The sequence below is a fragment of the Notolepis coatsorum genome, assembly GCF_963971535.1.
Source record: "Notolepis coatsorum genome assembly, chromosome: 3".
Lineage (NCBI taxonomy): Eukaryota > Metazoa > Chordata > Actinopteri > Aulopiformes > Paralepididae > Notolepis > Notolepis coatsorum.
In genome coordinates, this window is record NC_140167.1 from 55,433,199 (window position 1) to 55,457,413 (window position 24,215).

General features: G+C 44.4%; 1 protein-coding gene across 1 annotated transcript in view; it reads left to right on the plus strand.

Annotated features, from left to right (window-relative positions):
• aqr (aquarius intron-binding spliceosomal factor) overlaps positions 1–24,215 on the plus strand; it is a 181,889-nt gene that overhangs the window by 114,460 nt on the left and 43,214 nt on the right. Inside the window, exons 31-32 of the mRNA XM_084309865.1 lie at positions 1,488–1,659; positions 10,778–10,948. Coding sequence (XP_084165991.1) covers positions 1,488–1,659; positions 10,778–10,948 — 343 coding nt within the window. The remainder of the gene's footprint in view (positions 1–1,487; positions 1,660–10,777; positions 10,949–24,215) is intronic.

Below are 24,215 nucleotides of genomic sequence, written 5' to 3' on the forward strand. Positions count from 1 at the left end.
GTCCTAATGGCTGTAATTGTGTTACATTCTTCCTGTCGTAAACTGTCCTAGATATTCTCCAGAGAGGTGTACCTGTTGGTCTATGGCTGCCTAACTACTCAGTCCCATTAACCATTTCCTTAGGCTAATCATCATGATCCAATAGTAGCTACCACTGAAAATACTGACACTAGGTCAGTTTGTTGATTGCTGCTTATCCAGGAATATGTCTTATTCTGACAGCGTGTCCCTCCGGTTAGACTTGTCATTTCAATGTAATTTTTTAGATCTGATCACAAAGACAGATACTAGGAGATCACATTGTTTTCCCGCTCATTCTCTCCATTCTCTTAACATTGCCCATATGCACATTGTCTTTAGCCTGTGTAACCTGTATAACTGGGGTCTCTGTCATCTCTCTTGTCTTTAGCCTGTGTAACCTGTATAACTGGGGTCTCTGTCATCTCTCTTGTCTTTAGCCTGTGTAACCTGTATAACTGGGGTCTCTGTCATCTCTCTTGTCTGTAGCCTGTGTAACCTGTATAACTGGGGTCTCTGTCATCTCTCTTGTCTTTAGCCTGTGTAACCTGTATAACTGGGGTCTCTGTCATCTCTCTTGTCTGTAGCCTGTGTAACCTGTATAACTGGGGTCTCTGTCATCTCTCTTGTCTGTAGCCTGTGTAACCTGTATAACTGGGGTCTCTGTCATCTCTCTTGTCTTTAGCCTGTTTAACCTGTATAACTGGGGTCTCTGTCACCTCTCTTGTCTTTAGCCTGTGTAACCTGTATAACTGGGGTCTCTGTCATCTCTCTTGTCTTTAGCCTGTGTAACCTGTATAACTGGGGTCTCTGTCACCTCTCTTGTCTTTAGCCTGTGTAACCTGTATAACTGGGGTCTCTGTCATCTCTCTTGTCTTTAGCCTGTGTAACCTGTATAACTGGGGTCTCTGTCATCTCTCTTGTCTTTAGCCTGTGTAACCTGTATAACTGGGGTCTCTGTCATCTCTCTTGTCTTTAGCCTGTGTAACCTGTATAACTGGGGTCTCTGTTATCTCTCTTGTCTTTAGCCTGTGTAACCTGTATAACTGGGGTCTCTGTCATCTCTCTTGTCTGTAGCCTGTGTAACCTGTATAACTGGGGTCTCTGTCATCTCTCTTGTCTTTAGCCTGTGTAACCTGTATAACTGGGGTCTCTGTTATCTCTCTTGTCTTTAGCCTGTGTAACCTGTATAACTGGGGTCTCTGTCATCTCTCTTGTCTTTAGCCTGTGTAACCTGTATAACTGGGGTCTCTGTCATCTCTCTTGTCTTTAGCCTGTGTAACCTGTATAACTGGGGTCTCTGTCATCTCTCTTGTCTTTAGCCTGTGTAACCTGTATAACTGGGGTCTCTGTCATCTCTCTTGTCTTTAGCCTGTGTAACCTGTATAACTGGGGTCTCTGTCATCTCTCTTGTCTTTAGCCTGTGTAACCTGTATAACTGGGGTCTCTGTCATCTCTCTTGTCTTTAGCCTGTGTAACCTGTATAACTGGCGCTACAAGCAGCTGGGGAACCTGCCCCATGTCCAGCTCCTGCCCCAGTTCCAGGTGCCCAATCCTGGCCTGATCTTTGACTTCCAACTCATCAACGTGGAGGACTTCAACGGGGTGGGAGAGTCTGAACCCAACCCTTACTTCTACCAGGTCAGTAGACAAAACTCTGCCTCTGCATCGAAAATTGTGTAGAATTTTTTTTTAGTCAAAATCATAGCAATAATTGGCTCTCGAAACACAAAATATGTGCACAAAATAATTTAGTGTTATCGGCTCCAGGGACATTCTGGATGAACACGTTTGATTAGGCGACGGTCACGTACGGACTGGTCTGGATGAACACGTTTGATTAGGCGACGGTCACGTACGGACTGGTCTGGATGAACACGTTTGATTAGGCGACGGTCACGTACGGACTGGTCTGGATGAACACGTTTGATTAGGCGACGGTCACGTACGGACTGGTCTGGATGAACACGTTTGATTAGGCGACGGTCACGTACGGACTGGTCTGGATGAACACGTTTGATTAGGCGACAGTCACGTACGGACTGGTCTGGATGAACACGTTTGATTAGGCGACGGTCACGTACGGACTGGTCTGGATGAACACGTTTGATTAGGCGACGGTCACGTACGGACTGGTCTGGATGAACACGTTTGATTAGGCGACGGTCACGTACGGACTGGTCTGGATGAACACGTTTGATTAGGCGACGGTCACGTACGGACTGGTCTGGATGAACACGTTTGATTAGGCGACGGTCACGTACGGACTGGTCGTTGGACATCGCTTGGTTTCATCCAGACTGACTTCTGTAGCCAAAGCACTGTCTCATTTATATAATGGTGCATTTATATAGTGCTTTTATCCAAAATGCTTTACAATTTTGTTCCTCATATTCATCCATTCACTCACACATTCCGGAGCCACCGACGGCGGAGGTGACCATGCAAGGTGTTCAACCTGCTCACCGGGAGCCACTAGGGGTTAAGTGTCCTGCTCAAGGACACCTCGACACGCTGCCCGGGCTGAGGGCTCAGAGGAAACCCTCCACACTAGCAACGCAGCCCCACTGAAACCCTGCACACAGTACAAAACACATCTTCAGTACAGAACACACACTGGCACGAGTCAAACAGTAGAAATGGGTCAGTGATGTACAGCACTTAGAGGGATTGCTAAACTTGACTATTACTCCTTTACAGTTTACACAAATACACACTCACACACAGACCCACACTCCAGCCCCCAACAAATAGCTTACTGTGCTGAGGTTCATTCATTTTTAAACCATAATGGTTTGGGGACCGGTCCACATAATATATTCATCACCCTGCCTGGTGCGCCACTAACCAAAGGGTTTGTCCTTCAGGCCGGCCGAGTGTCTTTCATTACATTACTGAGGCACGTAAAGAAGGTGTCGGCGCACTAGTGCTATTGCTGTCGACAATACCTGACTTTTATTACCAAATACCGGCTTAAGTAACGCCATTTATGATACCATAGCAAAATATATAAACTAGAGCAAAGTAATGAAGTTGCCTCATATGCAAGATAATACTTTAAATATTTTAAATGTAAAAATCAAACCAGTAAACTCCAAAAATTATGTTTGGAGGTAAAACTCCAACATAATGTGTGCTTATCACATCAGAGTTATCCAAAGCGTTGACAGAATGTTCAAATATGTGTGTAAATAGATATGAAGATAGAAAATAGAGATGAAGATAGAAAATAGGGTACGACAGACAACCAACAGATAACAGGGCTGTTGTTAAATGAAGGTGGTGCGATGTTTCCAGCCACAGTGCAGCTCTGCAGCGCCGGGGCGCATGCTGCTGCTCATGTCCATGAAGCTTCTTATTGTTCTTAAGTGCAGACCATGTGCATCTCCCGAGACACCGGATCACATGAACCTCTCTCTCCATTTGCCTGTTGCCGTTTTCAGTCGCCTCTGGGGAGTTGCCCACATCCCTTAAATACTCGACCCCTGACACACACACACACACACTTTCCTTCGAATCAGAAGGGGGTAAATTGGACACTAGAGAAGCAATCGCGTTTAGTGCTGTGCTCGGTGAATGCTTGTCACAGCTGTACAAACACTGCCCTGACCCATGCACATGTACACCATACCGCACGCACGCACGCACGCACACACACACACACACACACACACACACACACACACACACACACACACACACACACACACACACACACACACACACACACACACACACACACACACACACACACACACACACACACACTCCCTCGCTCACTATCTCTCCATCCCAGGGCTCTGCATTGAGCACCAGCAGCAGGAGACCCGGCCAGCAGCAATCTATCCCTTATTCGTTCGTGGCTCATTTGGTATAAGCAGATTTTAGATTAAGTCTCGACTCGTTGTTCGTGACCTCCCCACGGATCTCGGATGGCTGGTAAAAATGGGAGAAATGTTCCCCTGCATCTACATCAGCCATACTTAGAGAGTTCCTTTCCTCTGGCAGGCACTGGGGCTGTTGTATTCTGCCACGGCCCACAGCACAGCAAACATTAGTCCATACATATAGAAGCACGTTGCATGGTGAATTTCACTCTCACTGGGAACTGGTTCATTAGTGTCTCTCTCTCTCTCTCTCTCTCTCTCTCTCTCTCTCTCTCTCTCTCTCTCTCTCTCTCTCTCTCTCTCTCTCTCTCTCTCTCCCTCTCTCCCTCTCTCCCTCTCTCCCTCTCTCCCTCTCTCCTCTATCCTCTCTCTTTTATCTCCTCTTTTCTCTCTCTCTCTACACACATATGAAAATGCTCTCCCCTTTGCTCTCGTCGCCCTCGGCTATTTAGCTCAAACTCCCAGACAAGGCGATAGGCCGGGCCAGGCACCGTTGCCGTGGTTACCAAGCTCTCCGGGGTGTCAAGGGCATTAGATCACATTTATGTTAAACACAGACATGAGGCGGGCAGAGCCGGAGATGCCACTCCGGATGTCAACTCGCGTGCCTGTCTGTCTGCCGGTGTCTTGCTTTTGTTTGTCCATCTTTCCTTCCCACCATGGTGCTGCCACCCTTTAAACGCCTCTTCGCGTATCCCAACACGGAGCGAACGCCAGGGCAGGCCGCGTCCCCCGTACAGCACCTTTCACTGGTTATTAGGGGTGGAACGGTACGCATTAGAACCGTACACTGTTCAGCACGACCTCCACGGTTCGGGGTGCGAGTGTATTGTTAAAAAAAATTTGAATAATTCATTTGGCACTCATTTAAATAAATGAGAAGCATGTTTACATTTTTGGAGTGTTACATTTAAAAAAAAATATAAATAAAAAAACGTATATCGAACCGAACCGAAAACCGTGACCACAAAACCGTAATACGAACTGAACCGTGGATTTTGTGAACCGTTCCACCCCTACTGGTTATAGTAGCAAAGTGTTGCAGCGCTCCGTACGCAGCCACAGCGCAGCAGCTAACATGTTAAAGGAACACGCCGACGTTATGGGAAATGCACTTACCGTCTCCTCCAGAGACAATATGATACCAATTTCCTTTCTGTGTGTTCAGTAGAAAGCTATCCGGCTGCAAGCTAGCCTAGTTTAGCACAGAAGAATGGAAGCGGATAGGGACTGCTAGCCAGAAGATGGTAAGCGCATTGGCGTGTTCCTTTAAGTGCAGCTGGACCATAAAGGTGCTCCCATAGTCGAGTGGACCGTACTCGGAGTGGACTCCGCGGAGGTCTGCACAGACTCAAAGCGGACTCCAAGTGTGAAGCTCCAATTTTCCAATGCGTGGACGTCCGCGCCACTCACTTGGTGTCACATAAAAGGCTGCTCAGCGTTTTGGTTGACATCGACCTGCATTTAATGTGACGCCGATCTGCATTTTACTCTGACCACCACTCGCTCCGTGCCAAGTGAGAGTAGGGCAGGATCATGATTAAATGGGTAGGATTGGTCCGGTAAAACGTTGGCAGGTAGATGACGCTAAATTTAGTTTTACTATCGCTAATCGTCACACATTCCAATTCATATACATTTGGACCATGCCTTTTTTCATCATCTGAAGAAACTTGAGATGTTTGAATGGCTTTTCTAAATGAAGTGTGTAAAACTGCCAGTTTTATTTTGAAATATTGGAAACGGAGATAACATAGACTCTTTATTTTGACATCGGATGACGACGACATGACAGAAGTTGAACAGTGTGTGAAAAAAATTGTAAACTGGCGCGAGACATGTAGGAAATTGGTCCGCGGAGGTACACTCGACTATGAAAGCTCAAAGTGTCCGCGCGGACCTCCGCGGAGTCCACTCGACCATGGGAGCACCTTAACAGTAAAACCTTCTCTTCCTTGGACACCATAACCTCAATAGCATAAATCAGAAGCCAACTATTTCTCAATACTATAGCTGTAATGTTTCTGTGTTGGTAGCACTGAGTAGAAATAGGCATGGTGGTGATTAATTGCCGTTTTAAATTGGCTCCATGTGTCCCAGGCCAGGTAACGAGGTCAGAGGAACAAAGGTTGCCCGGGGTTTTGATGCGTCGACACTGATGTGCCTCACGCACGCACCGCTATCGAGGCCCGAGTTCCATCAATTATTCCAGAGACCCAAATTAGAGAGACTGTGGTCCCCCAGCTTAATTGAAACTGGGTTGAATAATGCATACTGTTGGGCCTTTTTAAATGTCTACTTTGGCCACATTCAGAGGACGGATCATTCTCTGAGCCCTGGGGACTTGATGTGGGACGGGGGGTCAGGAGCTTCATGTTTCAGCCTGTTTTCTTAGCTAATCCTTTTCAAACCTTCCTCCAAAATAAACATGGAAGACATTGGAATGAAGGAATAAGAGAATAATGTTGTTCTATTCTTTTCAGTTATGCAGATAATTAAGGAACCGGTTCATAATTGTCCAATTCCTGGAATCGCATGCCTCCGTGACTATCGATTCCTCTTATCGATGCCATGTTTTTCCGACAGTTGCTCATTTTAAAACAATAACGTTAGCGCCACGCATGCAGCCATAGCAGACTATTTGATTCCTTGACTAGGAAAACCTAAAGGGCTAGAAATTGCGACCGTTTTGGTTGCAAATGCTCCCGAAATGCTCTCGTTGTTTCTATGTGCAGCGAAAACCCCAATGCTTTGTATCCTAGTCATTCATTTACGTGGTAAAACTAACGTTAAACTAGCTAATAGCCATGCTCATGACAGACAGAGAGAGAAAACAGCTGAGCTGAGCTAGAAATGGTGGGGGCTAGCGGGGCTTGGTGGAGGCAGCCGTCTCTCTCTCCCTCCCTCTCTCTACTAGTTCAATTAACGTAGCAAAAAAAGGAGCCCTTTCTGTGTGTGTGTGTGTGTGTGTGTGTGTGTGTGCGCACGCTGGTCTTCTGAAAGGGGAGGTAGAAGCCTCGGAATTTCGGTAGGTGAATTGCTTTCCTAGATGTTACTTATGTGTCAGTTATGTTTTTACTTTTAACCTTTATTTATACAGGTAGGTTATTGATAACGAATTCTCTTTTGCAATAACGACCTGTTGAATGCAACTACAGTTCAATAGATTAAATTAGTTTAAGATAATCTCAAATACATTATTTTATGTGTATAGTTAAATAATTTTTTTTACAGTTTTTGTATTTTTCTGACATGGGGGCTCAACAATAAATGATAAATGACAATCATAAATGTCAAGTTGCATGTTGTTATTCTAACCATTCTGTTGCATTTCCAATTGATTTATTAAAATTATAAATTGATCAGGAATCGATAATGGAATCGTATCGAAATCTTATCAATTCCCATCCCTACAGATAATGCTGCTGTGATAATTATCTGTTTAACCTCTTAAGCCCGACGAGACTGGTACCGGTCCCAAAATGACATCACGTCATAAATCAATCTCTCCAGACTGTTTGACAAAAGTAGCGTTTTATTTTTCAAACGTATTCAAGTATAAACATCATAACCATGTCACAACAGCAGTTATAATGTATATTATCATCAATACGTTAGTTTACCAATAGGTTAAAGTGTTATTAGATAGATTTTCATTTTCGTTTTGGTGTTGTATAGTTAGCGAAAGTCGACCATTTTGGAAAATTTGAACGTCGGGAATTGTAGTTTTTTTGTGGCCATTTTGTAGAGGACACGAGAGCTTTCGATGAGCGTTGGAATTTTTCTGAACCACACTTCCTAAACGCCTCTATAGGATTTCAAGTAAATTACCTCTGTATGAATTTTTTTAATATCTCTTATTACTCGGGATAATAAACCACAAAACCTAACGTTATTGGTATATATTGAAGCGCAGTTAGTTTCTCTTCCCTTCCTTTTTCCGTTTTTCTCCCATCCCAATGTTAGTCGTTATGCCAATTCCCAATCCCCTTCCTGGTCGTTGCGCACTCTACCCCCTACCGTCGGTCTGGGAGGGCGGAGACTATCACATGCTTCCTCCGACACATGTCCCACCGCTTCTTTTCACCTGGCAGCGCGGACTCACTGGGGGAGTGTAACGTGTGGAAGGGTCACACTACCTCCCCCAGATCCTTCCCTCGCTGTGCAGGTGCCCCGACCGAACTGTAGGAGTCGCTGTTTACAACAACCAGGACCCACCCCACCGGCTTTCCCACCCGCTGACACTGCCAATTGTGTCAGTATGGACGTCCGACCAAGCCGGAGGTACCGCAGCTGGATTCGATCCCACTGTCTCTGCGGTGGTAGACATACGCTTAGTCCGCTGCGCTACCCGGCCACCCTTCTCTTCCCTATTTTTAGCATGTAGCAACAATTAGATTTGAAATTAGTTTTGAAATGGTTGCACCATGGCACAAATAAAAAAGCTACTGTACATACAGTAGATTTCATTATCTGTTCTTATGCACGCCTGGGGATACTAAATCCAAATTGAACTCGGGCATTTGAAATATAAGATTTGGCACAATCCATAAATGTGCGAATTGGTTATAATATGGTAATTTATAAGCCTGCTATTCTATAATAATATTTCAAATTGCATTGGTCCGGATGGGAGAATTCAGTACTGTATCTACAAAACCTTCTGTTTAATCATCTTCCCTTTATTCATTTCCTTAGATTTTTTGTATACATGATCTCAAGAACTTTGTCATGTCTGGTCATTCTTAGCATGGTGTTATTCACTGTCAAAGATGCAAAGAAAAATCATAATTCATATTCTCACAATTTAAGCAAGCCTAGTAATAGACACAATATTTCTGACACTGGGAATACATTCACTGAGGTCCATAGATGTCCCTAGATACCAGTATTAAGCGGGGTCTGAAAAATCGCTTCTCCGTACTTTGGTCGGTGCGAACCTCACACACACACACACACACGCTCCGATGGCGGAGAAAGGAACATCTGATTACCCCAAGATTCGTAACATAAAGGCCTTACCTCACATCTGATGTCATGCAAAAAGATTAATCCAATTCCTCATCGCCATTCCAAATATCGATCGGGTCCATTGATCCAACGTTATAGTCCAAAACACATGATCCACGATGCTTCCAGTCCCCCCAGTCAATGCAATAGTATCCAGCTGCATGCCCGAGAAGTAAAACCTGGACCGGATTAATTTTTTTGATGCACAGTCCCAGCCAATCCAATCCAATGATGTGCAATACCGATCCGGGAGACGATAGGCGGCGGTATTTGCCCTTTGCGAGCTCAGACCCATTCCCAATGATAACGTCAGGCTGGATGGATGAAAAATGAATGGATATCGCTAATAAAAGAAATAACGATTAAAACCTGACTATACTCGTGATTGGCACTCAAGCGATGGCGAGTTAACCCGACTATACTCGTGGTTGGCACTGAATGGGTTAAGAGGTTAAGTGACACTAAACAGAAACACTTTGCTAATCATAATGTTGTGTTTGCTATTCATAATGTTGTGTTTGCTATTCATAATGTTGTGTTTGCTAATCATAATGTTGTGTTTACTAATCATGTTGTGTTTGCTTATGGTAACATCTCATGATAGAGCTGGAGGAATGAATGATGAAACATGTTGCAACCATTTGACAAAAAAAACGACTGAGCAAATCTTCCCCCCCTTTTTATTATTATTATAATTGTTTACCAAACTAGGTTATACACATCAAAATATCTCCTTAATCTCTTAATCACGTGTGTTCAGATAACCTAGATTAGTACATTGTGTCCTGCCCAATCACTGGCTAGTGTTATTGTTGGGCTTTTTTGTGAGACAATTAGAGAGACAGAGAGAGATGTGTATTTGGTGGTCTGTGTGACCTGTGTATCTGGTGGTCTGTGTGACCTGTGTATCTGGTGGTCTGTGTGACCTGTGTATCTGGTGGTCTGTGTGACCTGTGTATCTGGTGGTCTGTGTGACCTGTGTATCTGGTGGTCTGTGTGACCTGTGTATCTGGTCGTCTGTGTGACCTGTGTATCTGGTGGTCTGTGTGACCTGTGTATCTGGTGGTCTGTGTGACCTGTGTATCTGGTGGTCTGTGTGACCTGTGTATCTGGTGGTCTGTGTGACCTGTGTATCTGGTGGTCTGTGTGACCTGTGTATCTGGTGGTCTGTGTGACCTGTGTATCTGGTCGTCTGTGTGACCTGTGTATCTGGTGGTCTGTGTGACCTGTGTATCTGGTGGTCTGTGTGACCTGTGTATCTGGTGGTCTGTGTGACCTGTGTATCTGGTGGTCTGTGTGACCTGTGTATCTGGTGGTCTGTGTGACCTGTGTATCTGGTCGTCTGTGTGACCTGTGTATCTGGTGGTCTGTGTGACCTGTGTATCTGGTGGTCTGTGTGACCTGTGTATTTGGTCGTCTGTGTGACCTGTGTATCTGGTGGTCTGTGTGACCTGTGTATCTGGTGGTCTGTGTGACCTGTGTATTTGGTCGTCTGTGTGACCTGTGTATCTGGTGGTCTGTGTGACCTGTGTATCTGGTGGTCTGTGTGACCTGTGTATTTGGTCGTCTGTGTGACCTGTGTATTTGGGTGATTCAGGCCATCGTTGGTCTTTCATGTTTGATTCACCAGGTTGAGCCATGTGACACGTATAGAGGCAGGTGATTGGTCGCTCGTGCTTCTCTGAGGTTCACTCACAGGCCAATGACCTTAAAACACACACACACACACACACCAAAATGACATCACCGTCCCGTTTTATCACCTCTTGCATCGACCTCGACCGCTTTGGATGTTCGGCCTCTCCGTGCCGGTGACTGTGCGTGTTGACAATAACTGGATGTCTCTCTCTCTTCCTGTCCAGAACCTTGCAGAGGCGGAGTACTGCGTGGCTCTGTTCATGTACATGCGCCTGCTGGGATACCCTGCCGACCGCATCAGCGTCCTCACCACCTACAACGGACAGAAGCACCTCATCAGAGACGTCATCAACCAGCGCTGCGCGGGGAACCCCTTCTTTGGACAGCCCAACAAGGTGAGGGAGGACACACAGCTGGTACCTGTTCATATAGAACGTTCATGGAACCATCCTTTCAAATCAAGGATCTGTAGACGTACCGTGAAATGTGAATCCAAGATCCCGTCACGACAAGGAGGCTCTGGTAACAAGGTACACATGGGTTTGGATTGTTTTGGCCAGTGGTCGGGGGGAGGTGTGAATCTTAATTCATGACAGTGTTGGTCAGATTCAACATGGTGCAAGATAGGGGTGTGAATCTTAATTAATGACAGTGCTGGTCAGATTCAACATGGTGCAAGATAGGGGTGGGAATCACCAGAGGCCCCACAATATATTAGAGTTACAATATTGTAATATCACGATATTGCAATTTATAAAAAAGAAATGCAACTGCAAATTATGGCAAACTTTGTTAACACATTGACCGCCAGCAGCAGGGTGCGCTGATCCCCCTTCAGCACCAGGTCTTTATTCAATGGATATAGTTTTAGACTGCGACATTTGCGAGTGCTTAAAATATATCTTATATTATAGCTATGGGTCTAATACACCCATCGATTGTCAGTGAGTTGCTTCCAGTCAACATGCACAAAACAGATTGTTTTTTCATCCGTACATTTCCGTTTTATACCGTTTTGAATATGAGTATGGTTTAGGTGATTCTGAGTAATTCCAGGAAAAGACGAGAAAAAGGCATTTTAGTGTAATCCAGTCATCACGTTGTAATTTTTCGGCTGATTATCTAATCATCCTGAAATCAACGCTAGATTATCATTATTATATCTCCGCGTGCATACATGAAATGGCCCTCGTAGCGCGGCGCTCCCCCCGCCACCTCCTGCACTCAACGGTAAACAGCCACACACACACACACAGATAGCTTTGATCGCAGGAGAAAGAAATATCAGATCAACGCAAGGTTTTATATATAGAGTCCTTACCTTGTCTCTGATGTAATGCAAAAAAATAATCCAATTATCTGATCGCCATTCCAGTTATCCACAGCGATCGTGTCCCCGACATTACCGAGCGGTACACATGAACGGGCGGGCGGGGTTAGTGTCCCATGCCATCGTTGTAAAGGCCTGGCTCGCCTGAGTATTTAAACCCCGCCCCCACGGCTCAGATCGGTTCTGAAAACACACCAGACCATTTTCAATGGAGTGCAATAGCTCCGCAAGGCAGTAGAGGGTGGTGTTGACCGTCTGCCAGCTCAGACAGGGTCTGAAGGGTCTGCAGGCTGCAGACATGAATTATGAATAGATATAGCGAATAAACTAAATAACGATCCCAAAAACGAGTTAACTAGTTTTTGGCGATATCAGATTCAGATTCCTTTATTAAGCCATTTGTGTAAAAACACATTGGTAATTGTTGCAGCATTACAGTGTATGCATTTCTTTTCCTTTCTTTTTTCACAGTAACGACAAACACCAACACAGACACAGGACAAAAAACAGTGCAGTGGAGGATTAATCATTTAAATACATATATATATAAAGTGTAAAAGATATTCGCATAGCGGGCAATAACGAGTATACTCGTTCTTGGCAATTATTGTGTTAATATCTGCAATACAAATATATACGTCATCTGTTTTATCTAATAAGATAACGTTTTCAGTCTGTTCACCTCATTCCAATAATTTTTATTGCAACAAAATGGGATTGTCTAGTTCAAACTTGCCGTCACTGTATCAATATAATATCGGCACACAAAATATCACAATATATTGCTGTATCAATTTCTTTCCCCTAATGGCCCGGGTGCGTGAACACTTTTGGCAAACAACATGTACTTCCGCGTTTCTCTGATTGGCCAGCGCTCTCCTTCGTGAATACCAGCCGCTCTACGCTCGTTCCCTACGCCGCGCATGCGCATGAGGCTCCCCCCAGGTGCTCGTTTACAGAGCGTACAAAAAATACGCTTGTGTTATGATACAGGAGCTAAATAGGAAGTACTTGAGGTCGTTGTTAAATACTTGTGTGTTTTAATAAACAGTATAACTAACAGAGGGATACTAGCTAAGGTGTGGGGGAGTTGGCGTATATAAGTTGATTGCTTTAAAAACTGAGAGAAATGTTGTATTTACGCTGTTTAAAACGGGGTGATGGGCGAAAATCTTTGGTTTTAGGGGTTTGACGTGTAATGACTAGCGATGAATATTATGTGTTTTAAATATGTTGCGACCGTCGGATTGTTGTTCAAAACGGAGGGATACTAGCTAAGGTGTGGGGGAGTTGGCGTATATAAGTTGATTGCTTTAAAAACGGAGAGTAATGTCGTATTTACGCTGTTTAAAACGGGGTGAGGGGGCGAAAATCTTTGGTTTTAGGGGTTTGACGTGTAATGACTAGCGATGAATATTATGTGTTTTAAATATGTTGCGACCGTCGGATTGTTGTTAAAAACGGAGGGATACTAGCTAAGGTGTGTGGGAGTTGGCGTATATAAGTTGATTGCTTTAAAAACGGAGAGAAATGTCGTATTTACGCTGTTTAAAACGGGGTGATGGGTGAAAATCTTTGGTTTTAGCTTAACGATAGCCATGCTAAAACGCTAGAACAACATTAGCACCTAACCTAACAAGCTTAACAAGTCAGCGATCTTTTTGTGAGACTAAACTCTCCGCTCGGTGGCAAATTGTGTTGATGTCGGTTTTGTTTCATCAATAAATGAGGCAGAATACACAGTGACTGTATCCTTTTTTGTTTATTGCACTTGTTCCTGCTGCGAATGAAATCCTATGCGAGAGATTAAAGATGGCGGCTTTCTGTTTTTGTGGAGAGAGCCTCCAACGAGTGACGCGTCTCTTTTCTGACCAATCAGTGGTCTGCAGTGTTTCACGTGACTTTTCTGGTTACCGGCGTAGGGGGAAAACGAGCGTAGAGGGCTGGCCGATCGCTGGCCAATCAGAGAAACGCGGAAGTACATGTTGGTTGCCGAAAGTGTTCACGCGGCCCGCGTCCACCTATCTCATTTTTATGGCCGCAAGCTTCTTTTTTCAATTGATCCCAATTGGGAGGGAGCCGTTTGCGGCCGCATGCTGCCGCCTATAGGAAATGCGCTGCAGTCGGCTTCTTTTTTCAGCTTTGTTCTGCGGCCGCACCCAGCGTTTAAAGTTGAAACTTTCGGAACTTTTCAGAACGATGTGCCGAGACAACCAATCACAGCCAATCATATCTACCACTCTGTTTGTAACCTGACACCGGAGTTGCCTGCCTGTCTTGGCTGTCTACCCACAAGAGACGGGCCATTGAGATTTGCGACAAAGCACAAATACACTAATAACTACACGAATACACTAATAAAAGCGAATAAAAAGCAAAGGGCGAACTGTGGTGTCAGGCAATAACTATATATATAATTAATATACAATAAAGTGTATTCAAATATGCTAGATGTGCAAAACCGCGGCAGTCAAATACGATAAAAGTTATTATTACAAGATGGCTGTCATGTAGTTGTCGCTAGAGTTCTTTCTCTCTCGTCATCAGGTAGGTTGGTGACTGACAGCTCGTTGCCATAGCTACAAAAGGCTCGCGCTGCGTTTGTTTCTCTCACCGCAAGCGCTCCACCCCAGCACTACCAGCGCACTGCCAGCGTTTTTCAGCTGGAAAAATGAGATAGGTGGACGCATGCCCTAATACAGTGGCTAATCAGTGGTGAAGGTGAACTGACACAACTTCATAATAGCCTAGAGACGTTACCTTGGAGATGACCCAGTACTTCTGACAGCTTGTTAACACATTCTGCGCCACGCAGTATGCCCATCTATACCACTCTCTGCCAGTGCTGTAACCCTATGGAGTGGCTCACCTTCTTTGCAGGGCTATAACTTTTTAAATATTATAGCTATATCGACATTACTATGGCCCATTCAACATCGGGTATCTATCGTTCCGGATGTGGGAACGTTATATTTTTCCATTCATACATTGTCGTGTTAGTACCGTCGTGAATATAAGTGTTTTTAGACTGTATAGCAGTAATTCCTAGAACGCGCGTTATAGGCCCCGACGCGTATTATACATAATCGATTGCCGTTTCGTTCCTATACACGCTATATTAAAAAATTCAAATGCATATGATCGCTATACATTATGCTCCATCATGCGTGAAGGAAAGGGGGGGGGGGGGTCGTTTATGATTCCTTGATTGTCACTAACGGCTTTCTTTAGTACGACACCATAAGTTGATCGGATAGATTGCAATGAAATAAATGGACAATCGAGCTGGAATTAACGATAGATTCCTCTTACCTGTGGCCGATGCGTCTGGTGGAAAAAAGTCCAATTATTTGATGTAGATCTGCTAGATCCATTTTCCGTTTGTATGATGCAATGAACGCCGAAAGCATTATTGATTCTTGTGTCTCGAAAGTGATCCCATGCACTCGAGTGTGTATCTTGATCCACGTTACAAGATATCTCTGCCGGAGGATTTCCCCCGATGCACAGAGCGCCACATCCGGTTTAGAGTGGAGTGCAACTCGCCCGAAATCCACTAGGCGGCGGTATTGAGGCGTTGAAATATCAGACAGGGTCCAGCTGGCTCCCGGAGCCTTCCTGGATGAATTATGAATGCCAATAGTGAATAAAGGAAATAACGATCATAAAAACAAGTAAACTCGTTGTTGGCGCTATTCGATTGGCGGGCAATAACGAGTAAACTGTTAAGTGTTAAAGGGGAACTATTTTACTATTTCTTTCACTATTTGGGCACTTTTACACAATTCCTGTGAGTCTATGGAACACCTCTGTAATATATATATTTTTTTTATTCATTGTTTTGTATTTCTAATCAAGTCCTCAAAAACAGCATTTTTCTACCTCAAGATCTCGAGCTGTTTTGAGGCTGGGCTCCTAAACCACTGCGCGTTCTGGTTCACCTGAACATTAACATGCAGCAGTGTCTCTCTGACATCACATATAGGGCACATTTTCAAATGACTCAGTTCAGTGAGGGTGAATATTGTGAGAGGAGAATTGGAAGAATGCGCCAATATGAGAATTTTGAGACATAGATCATATTAATATAAGTTCACATAGCTAGGAAACAATGCTAAACACTCAAAAAGGCCATTTATAAGATAGTTCCCCTTTAAGAGAAGTCAGTTAATGTGTATGCTACTGTCCACCACCCAGTACAGGGTGAGTCTTCAAAACAACAGAACAGCCATGAAATCCATAAAAGGTCTCATTTCTAGAGCATGAAATGTGAAAGACATAATGTTAAACAGTGCCCAAAGTTACCTTGCTTGAATACATGTATTTTGTTGTTGCCTTTATCTCTTATCCTCCATGTTTAAACAAGTGTTGTTACCTCTCACGGTCACAGGGGGTGCCAGTCTTCCACAGTGTAGCTTTAACAACTCGAAACATGTAATTTTGTTTTACTTCATGGGGTCTTAAATGTGTATAGAGTCCTCCTGGCAGGCCAGAGGACCAACATAACAACACACAGATAAACACACCTCAGTGTTCTAACACACACACGCTCACACTCACACACGCACACGCACACACACACTCCTAATGCCTCCTGAGATTCACACATTCTCTCAAGTGAAATGTTTTCATGTTACACAGTGTATATAGCATTCCGACTGATTCACACATACACAATACATACACAATACATACACACACCCACAGAAACACACTATACATACACACACTATACATACACACACAATACATACACACACAATACATACACACACATGCAATACATATACACAATATACACACACAAACAAACATACACTGCTTCACACCTCCAGCTGTCAGCTGCCGTCTCCTAGCATTACCACCCATCCTGATATATCCTTCACTGCACGAGAGACATTCACAGCTCTCAACTCTCACAAGACCCCCCATCCACACATACACACACACACCCCTTAATTATTTCTGTTGCCATGTAACAACTATATGTTCTCTCCGTAAGTTGGCACCTTTTTGAATAGAACACATTTTCACCACTCAATCTTACCTCCTACTCCACTAAACCACTACCACCCTGTCACTCACACACTCACACACATGTGTATGCACACACATACAAGTACACACATACACACATACACGTGAGGATAGAAGCCTTGCATCACGTGTCCCCTCCGGTACACGAGGAGGCAGCCTGTCACATTTTTTCACCACAGCAGCTCGAACTCTCAGTGGCGAGGAGTAACGCGTGGGAGGCTCACCTTGCCCCCGATACTTCCTGTTTCCGCCGCACCGGCGTCACCCAACCGACCTGTAGGAGTCGCTGTCCACAACGTCCAATCCCCACCCACCGGCTTTCCCACCCTCTAACACTGCCAATTGTGTTAGTATGACGGCTGGCCAAGCCGGTAGCAACGCCGAGAGCTGGGCTCGATACCAGCATCTCCTGCGTTAGTGGCGAGCGCCTTGCCCACTGCGCCACTCAGTCGCCCTTAAAAGGAGTCCTTTTAAAAACAATTCAATTTTTTTATTCCTCCAAATCTCCAAGTCTCCTAGCATTACCACCCATCCTGATATATCCTTCACTGCACGAGAGACATTCACAGCTCTCAACTCTCACAAGACCCCCCATCCACACATACACACACACACCCCTTAATTATTTCTGTTGCCATGTAACAACTATAATGTTCTCTCCGTAAGTTGGCACCTTTTTGAATAGAACACATTTTCACCACTCAATCTTACCTCCTACTCCACTAAACCACTACCACCCTGTCACTCACACACCCACACACTCACACACATGTGTATGCACACACATACAAGTACACACATACACACACATACACGCACACATACAAACACTGTAAATATACACATGCACAAACATACACAACTACAAACAAACACACCGTATGTCCTCTCTCCCCTGTTGCCATATTGTGTTGATCAGAACAGGCCCTCACAGCTCTCTGTATTCATTAACCTCTTAACTCATTGGACGCCAGACCCGAGGATAGTCAGGTTATCTCGCCAGTGGTTGAGTGCCATACCAGAGTATAGTCGGGTTTTCATCGTTATTTCTTTTATTCGATTTTTTTATTCATTTCAGGCACACGGACCTCTGGGTTACTATAGGAAATCATTCTGAGATCGCTAGAGTGCAATACCGGCCGTATCGCCCACCCTTTGAAACCTTTTTTCGCACCGGGTGTTACATTTAATTCCCTCCGGGTGTTACATTTAATTCCCTCCGGGCGCAGTATTTTGGGTCAGGCATGTCTAGCGGTTCACCCGATCACATTGAAACGCGTCCAATGCCCCTCGATGCATGTGTTGTGCCGGATTATGTTGGGGACACGATGGACACCAATACTGGAAATCGCGATCAGACAATTGGAATATTCTTTTTGGGATACCTCCTAGTAAAGGTAAGGACTATATGACATCAATCCTACTTTGATCCAACCATGATTTCACATCGATCGCAACAATCATATGTAACGTACTCCAAAAACGTTTGCCGTTGGTGACGATCAAAGCATCAAAAGCATCATGCATTCATGATGAAACATAATACCTATTATATACCTTTGAATTGGAAATAATAGCGTTTCCAGGCGAGCAATGCCAACGCTTTCACGTATTGCTCCATAGCACCGTTTTCAGGAATTAGCCAGGATCACTCTGAAACTATACAATATTCACCACGGTATAACACACGAACGTATACATGAAAACATTTATTCTTTTTCACATGTTGAACGATGGATAGTTGATGTCAAATGAGCCATAGTATTGTCTCCATAACTATAATATAGAATATAGATATAGCCCTGCAAACACCGCCACGCATCCCTATTTCTTATGCCGCTTTTCCACTGCATAGTACCTACTCGACTCGACTCACCTCTTGGCTCACCTTGCCCCTGATACTTCCTGTTTCCGCCGCACCGGCGTCACCCAACCGACCTGTAGGAGTCGCTGTCCACAACGTCCAATCCCCACCCACCGGCTTTCCCACCCTCTAACACTGCCAATTGTGTTAGTATGACGGCCGGCCAAGCCGGTAGCAACGCCGAGAGCTGGGCTCGATACCAGCATATCCTGCGTTAGTGGCGAGCGCCTTGCCCACTGCGCCACTCAGCCGCCCTTAAAAGGAGTCCTTTTAAAAACAATTAAATTTTTTTATTCCTCCAAATCTCCACTTGTGTTTACTCTGGCTTGCTCCAAGCCCTCACGGACATAGCTATGCTCACGGAGCTCTCATGCTGTACGCCAGCGGCCCCGCCTCCCCACATGGAGACAAACGGAGTACTACCTGCAGTGGAAAACCAGGTACCAAAAACGAGTAGAGTCGAGTCGAGTACTTTTTTAACTGCCATTTTTTACCGGATTGCAACGCGTTTTTTTCCTAGACGTTCACAGAAAGGTAAAGAAATAATATACGTTGTATTTTATGGCAATAACATTCAGGTTTGTTCGACCCGTGAGATATAATCACGAAAATCACGTCTATTTTTTTCTGCCACATGCAAGCCCCTAGAGGGTTTTTAGGCAATTCTCCTACACATCCCTTGTGGATTATATTGTATTATATATGTAATTGTTTTTATATGTGTAAATAAACAAACAAACAAAAAATATTTTTTTCTCACATCAGCCGGCTGCAGCTTTGACAGCAGCTGGTGTGAGTAGTGTTATGAAATTTCAACATCCATCGAAAGCCCTGGGTCTCCTATTTCTTAGGACTGCAACGATTTCATGACGGTGTAATTTCCTTGCATCTAAATCATCCGGTTCCCGATGCAATGCGGAGATTTTTATAAGCTCATATTTCGCCAATAACGCTTAACACATTAACTGCCACGCTTATATCCATCAATGTATGATCACTGCCACCAGTCTAAGCCTATGGAGATGTTCACCTTCTTTGCAGGGCTATAACCTTTTAAATTGTATTGCTAAATTGACATTACTATGGCCCATTCAACATCGATTAGCTATCGTTCAGGATGTAGGAATGTTATACTTTTTCATTCATATATTCATACGAAAATACCGTCTAGAATATAAGTATGTTTTTATCGTTTTCTGCAGTAATTCCTAGAACGCTAGTTATAGGCCTAAACGCATAATATAGATTATCGATTGCAGTTTATTCGAGATGCACGCTATATAAAAAAATCCAACTGAATACGATCCTAAACGTTATGACTCATCATGCGCGGATGAAAGGGGGGGGGGTCGTTTATAATTCCGTGATCGTCAGTAAATGCTTTATGTAGTATGGGTGATATATTGATCAGAGCGGTTTGCATTAATAATAATAAACAATCACGCTGAAAGTAACGTTACTGTCCTCTTACCGTTCGCCGATGAGACTGGAGAAAAAAGATCCCACTTATTTGACGTCGATCGACTAGATCCATTTCCGGTTTGTATGGCGCAATAAACGCCCAAATCATATCGATTATTGAGTTATGGCAGCGATCCATATACAAGGATGTGTGTCTAGAGTCCCGCAACAATATGTGACTGCCGGACACATTTCCCAGATGCACGGAGATCACCAGAGATCCATTTCCGGTTGTAACTCGCCCGATCATCCACCAGGCGGCGGTATTGAAGCGTTGCACGGTTGTGCCGAGTCCCACTGTCTCAGACGAGGCTGGGTGAGGGAATTATGAATACCATGGCGAAAAAATTAAATATGATCTCAATAACGTCGTACGCCGTGGAATGGCGGAAGTCGCATGACCTTGAAACCCGTCGTACACCGTGATTGGCGGTGGATGTGTTCAAATCAAATCATTGGTAAACAAACGTAGTGGTTAAAATATACACTTTGACTGCTGTTTTGATAGGGTTAGGGTCTTTACTCTTGGCTACATTTGAAAAAGAAACTCAACATTACTTAATACGGACTGTATTGATCTATTTATGACGTGAAATAAATCTTGGCCCGGTACCGATCGGGCTTAAGGGGCTAATGTAGCGTGTTGTAGGTATTTCACTGCAGCAGGTCATAAGACTGAGAGATGTCTCTAACTGACCAGGTCTACATGTCAGCCAGCATCATTCCTCTGCAAATGAGATTAGGCCCATAATTGTGTGTGTGGGGGTGTGTGTGTGTGTGTGGGGGGGGGGGTGTTAAGTCAATGCTCTGTTCATCCCTGAAGGATATTGCTGGGCTATTATCATCTAGCCCATGTTACTCCTCCTCGCCAATTCTATCTATCTATCTATCTATCTATCTATCTATCTATCTATCTATCTATCTATCTATCTATCTATCTATCTATCTATCTATCTATCTATCTATCTATCTATCTATCTATCGCTCTCTCGCTCTCTCGCTCTCTCGCTCTCTCGCTCTCTCTCTCGCTCTCTCTCTCGCTCTCTCTCATCTATCTATCTCTCTCATCTCTCTCTTATCTATCTCTATCTCACTCTTTTTTCTTGATCTCCTTCCCTGCCTCCTTCTTAAGTCACATCCATACAGTACTTTCCTATTTGCAGTGCTGACTGCTTCTCTTTCTGGCGTTCCTCTGTGTCTCCTTTTAAAACACTCTCTGTCTGTTTTGCTCCCATTTCATCTCTCCTCCTCAGCCCATAGTCTCTTTCTTCTCCTAAGCCCATAGTCTCTTGCTCCTCTCTTTGCTCTGTCTCTCATTAGCCCTATCCAGCGCTGACCTCTCAGACGGGCAGACCGATTTTTGAGAGAGAGAGAGAGAGAGAAGGGACTCTTAAGGGAAAATGCTGAGCAGCAGAAAGGTCATGGCGTCATGCGTTTGGTCCAGAGTGTGTCTGACAGCGTGTCACAACGGCTAAACCCAGGCGGGTGTCAGCGGCCGGCCTGCTCCCCCACGAGCCGTGTCATTAGACGGAGAGAGAGGAGGCCCAGTCGGCACCAGCCGCGGTCCCACGGCCTGCCAGGCGGCCAGGCGCTCACACGTACAGTAGCGCTCTACACACACATATGCGTCGGCAGCCACAGTTTCACTGGCTATTTGCATACTGTGTTTAGAAAGTGTGAGTGAGTGAGGGTTTCAGGGGCGAAGCCAAGTCGAGGTTTCCCCCTCCTGTTGGTGTTTTATGTTGAAACGCCGGGGGCAGCGTTTAACCTGCCATGTCATTAACTTGAGTGAAAAGGTCATTCGATTTATGCAGAATCACATTGACGCAAACTGGATTTACAGCTAAGCCCCTCCCTCCCCCCAGCACCTCTCTAGTCTAAGCACAGCCTGTCTCAGCCCGGCCCCTGTGGCGGGTCAGAGGGGGTAAATTACGTTGACCGTGGTGGAATTCATAGTGGATGTGATGAGGTTAATCAGCCTCTACCCGGCTGGAATGCACCACTACATAGTTAAGGGGAGAAAGACGGAGGGGGTCACAGGAATGGAGACTCTTGATAGAAAATCAAACCTCCCTTCTGTCTGTCTGTATCTCTCTCTCTCACCTCATCATCTTCTCTCTCTTCTCCCTCCTGTAGAGCTCCTTCATTTCCAGAGAGAGAGAGAGAGGAGAGAGGAGAGAGAGAGAGAGAGAGAGAGAGAGGGAGAGAGAGAGAGAGAGAGAGAGAGAGAGAGAGAGAGAGAGAGAGAGAGAGAGAGAGAGAGAGAGAGAGAGAGAGAGAGAGAAGAGAGAGAGAGAGAGAGAGAGAGAGAGAAGAGAGAGAGAGAGAGAGAGAGAAGAGAGAGAGAGAGAGAGAGAGAGAGAGAGAGAGAGAGAGAGAGAGAGAGAGAGAGAGAGAGAGAGAGAGAGAGAGAGAGAGAGAGAGAGAGAGAATAGATGGGAGCATGTCTAAGCATGTCTGTTGTACTGTATGTAAACCTTTTGGATGGAGGGAAGACAAAGACCAACACAGAGGCTGATATTAGACGTTTATAGTCTTTTTGACAACCGTTGTTCGACAGAAGAGGCGCTGGATGACATGTTTTGCTTCTGGTTTCTGTCATCTCTATGGTAACTAGCGGCGAAGCTCCCGACTGTTTCATTTTCTCTGCTTACCTTTCTGCCGTTCCCCTCCATGTGCAGAAGTGTTACGCCTGCAGGCAAAGCAGAAGTGAAACCACAAGCATCCGTGAAAGGTTGACATTCCATCTAGGACCGGGCGATATGGTAAAAATACCATGTCGCAATATGTTTTCTTAATTTAGAGTTTTTCAATTTGACAGTAGTTGTTTTTTGTTAGTGCAAATTGCAATCATTGACGACTTACTTATGTGTTTTCTTGGTAATACAAGTGTGATGGTATTCAAAAAAGTATATTTTACTCCCAATTTTTATCCAAAATGTTTTTGAGAAAAGAAAAAGTATTATCTTAAAAAATACATTAATTACATTTACAAGTTCTGTACAACAGGTCAGCAGGAAGGGTATGTATAATATATATTAAATATATACAATTTACATATATATATATCATTGATGACTGTAGTAAAAATCCATACCTCTGCATGGATCCATGACGGTATACCTTAGGTGCTATAGATACATATTTTATCCAGAGTAATCTTTTTTGATTCTTATTATTTTCTTCTTTTTTTATTATACAATACATCCACAGAGGCTTTTAGAAGGGTGTGGAATAAAAGTATTGATAAATTAATTTATCGTTTAAAAAGTGTTGTTGAATGTTTGTTTTTCCCCACATGTCCCCACATGGAATGCACCTGATTGGAAAAATAACATGCTGGTGCTCTAGTGCGACATCTAGTGGCTGAATGTTATCTATAGCACCTTTAATATTCTGTGTACCTCCCAGCCCTAACTCCATCTAGCTGTCCAATCATCCTGGAGGTGTGCAACATTTAAGAAAAGTGTCAAGCTATCCTTTTTTCTCTGTCAAAAAAAATATTTTTCGTGTCTCGTCATTCGTATCTTGGCAAGCGACGGTCGTCGAAGGTGTCGACAAATTGACCCTAGTCTGTCAGGTGCTGATAGTCTCTTGTGAGAAATGGAACAATCAGACTTCTGCAGCCTCCCCAGAGCATAATGACAATAAATAAGATATGGTGGAGATGGATGGAGTGAGTGAGAAAGACACAAAGAAAGAGAGGAGAACTCCAGGCATGAATGTTTCAACCAGGAGGCCATCTGCTGAGACAGAGTGCCATTGTTGTCACAGAGAGGGGAAGGTGGAAGACAATTGAGTCTCCCTCAGTCATATGGCTTCTATTAACAAGACCCAAGGGTGCGTGTGTGTGTGTGTGCACAGATATGTTAGTGTGTGTGCTGTGCATGTATCTATCTGCAGACATGTGCCTGCCACAATGTCATGACCTCTGAAATTCACTCCCTGGAAGATTTCACATAAATAACTA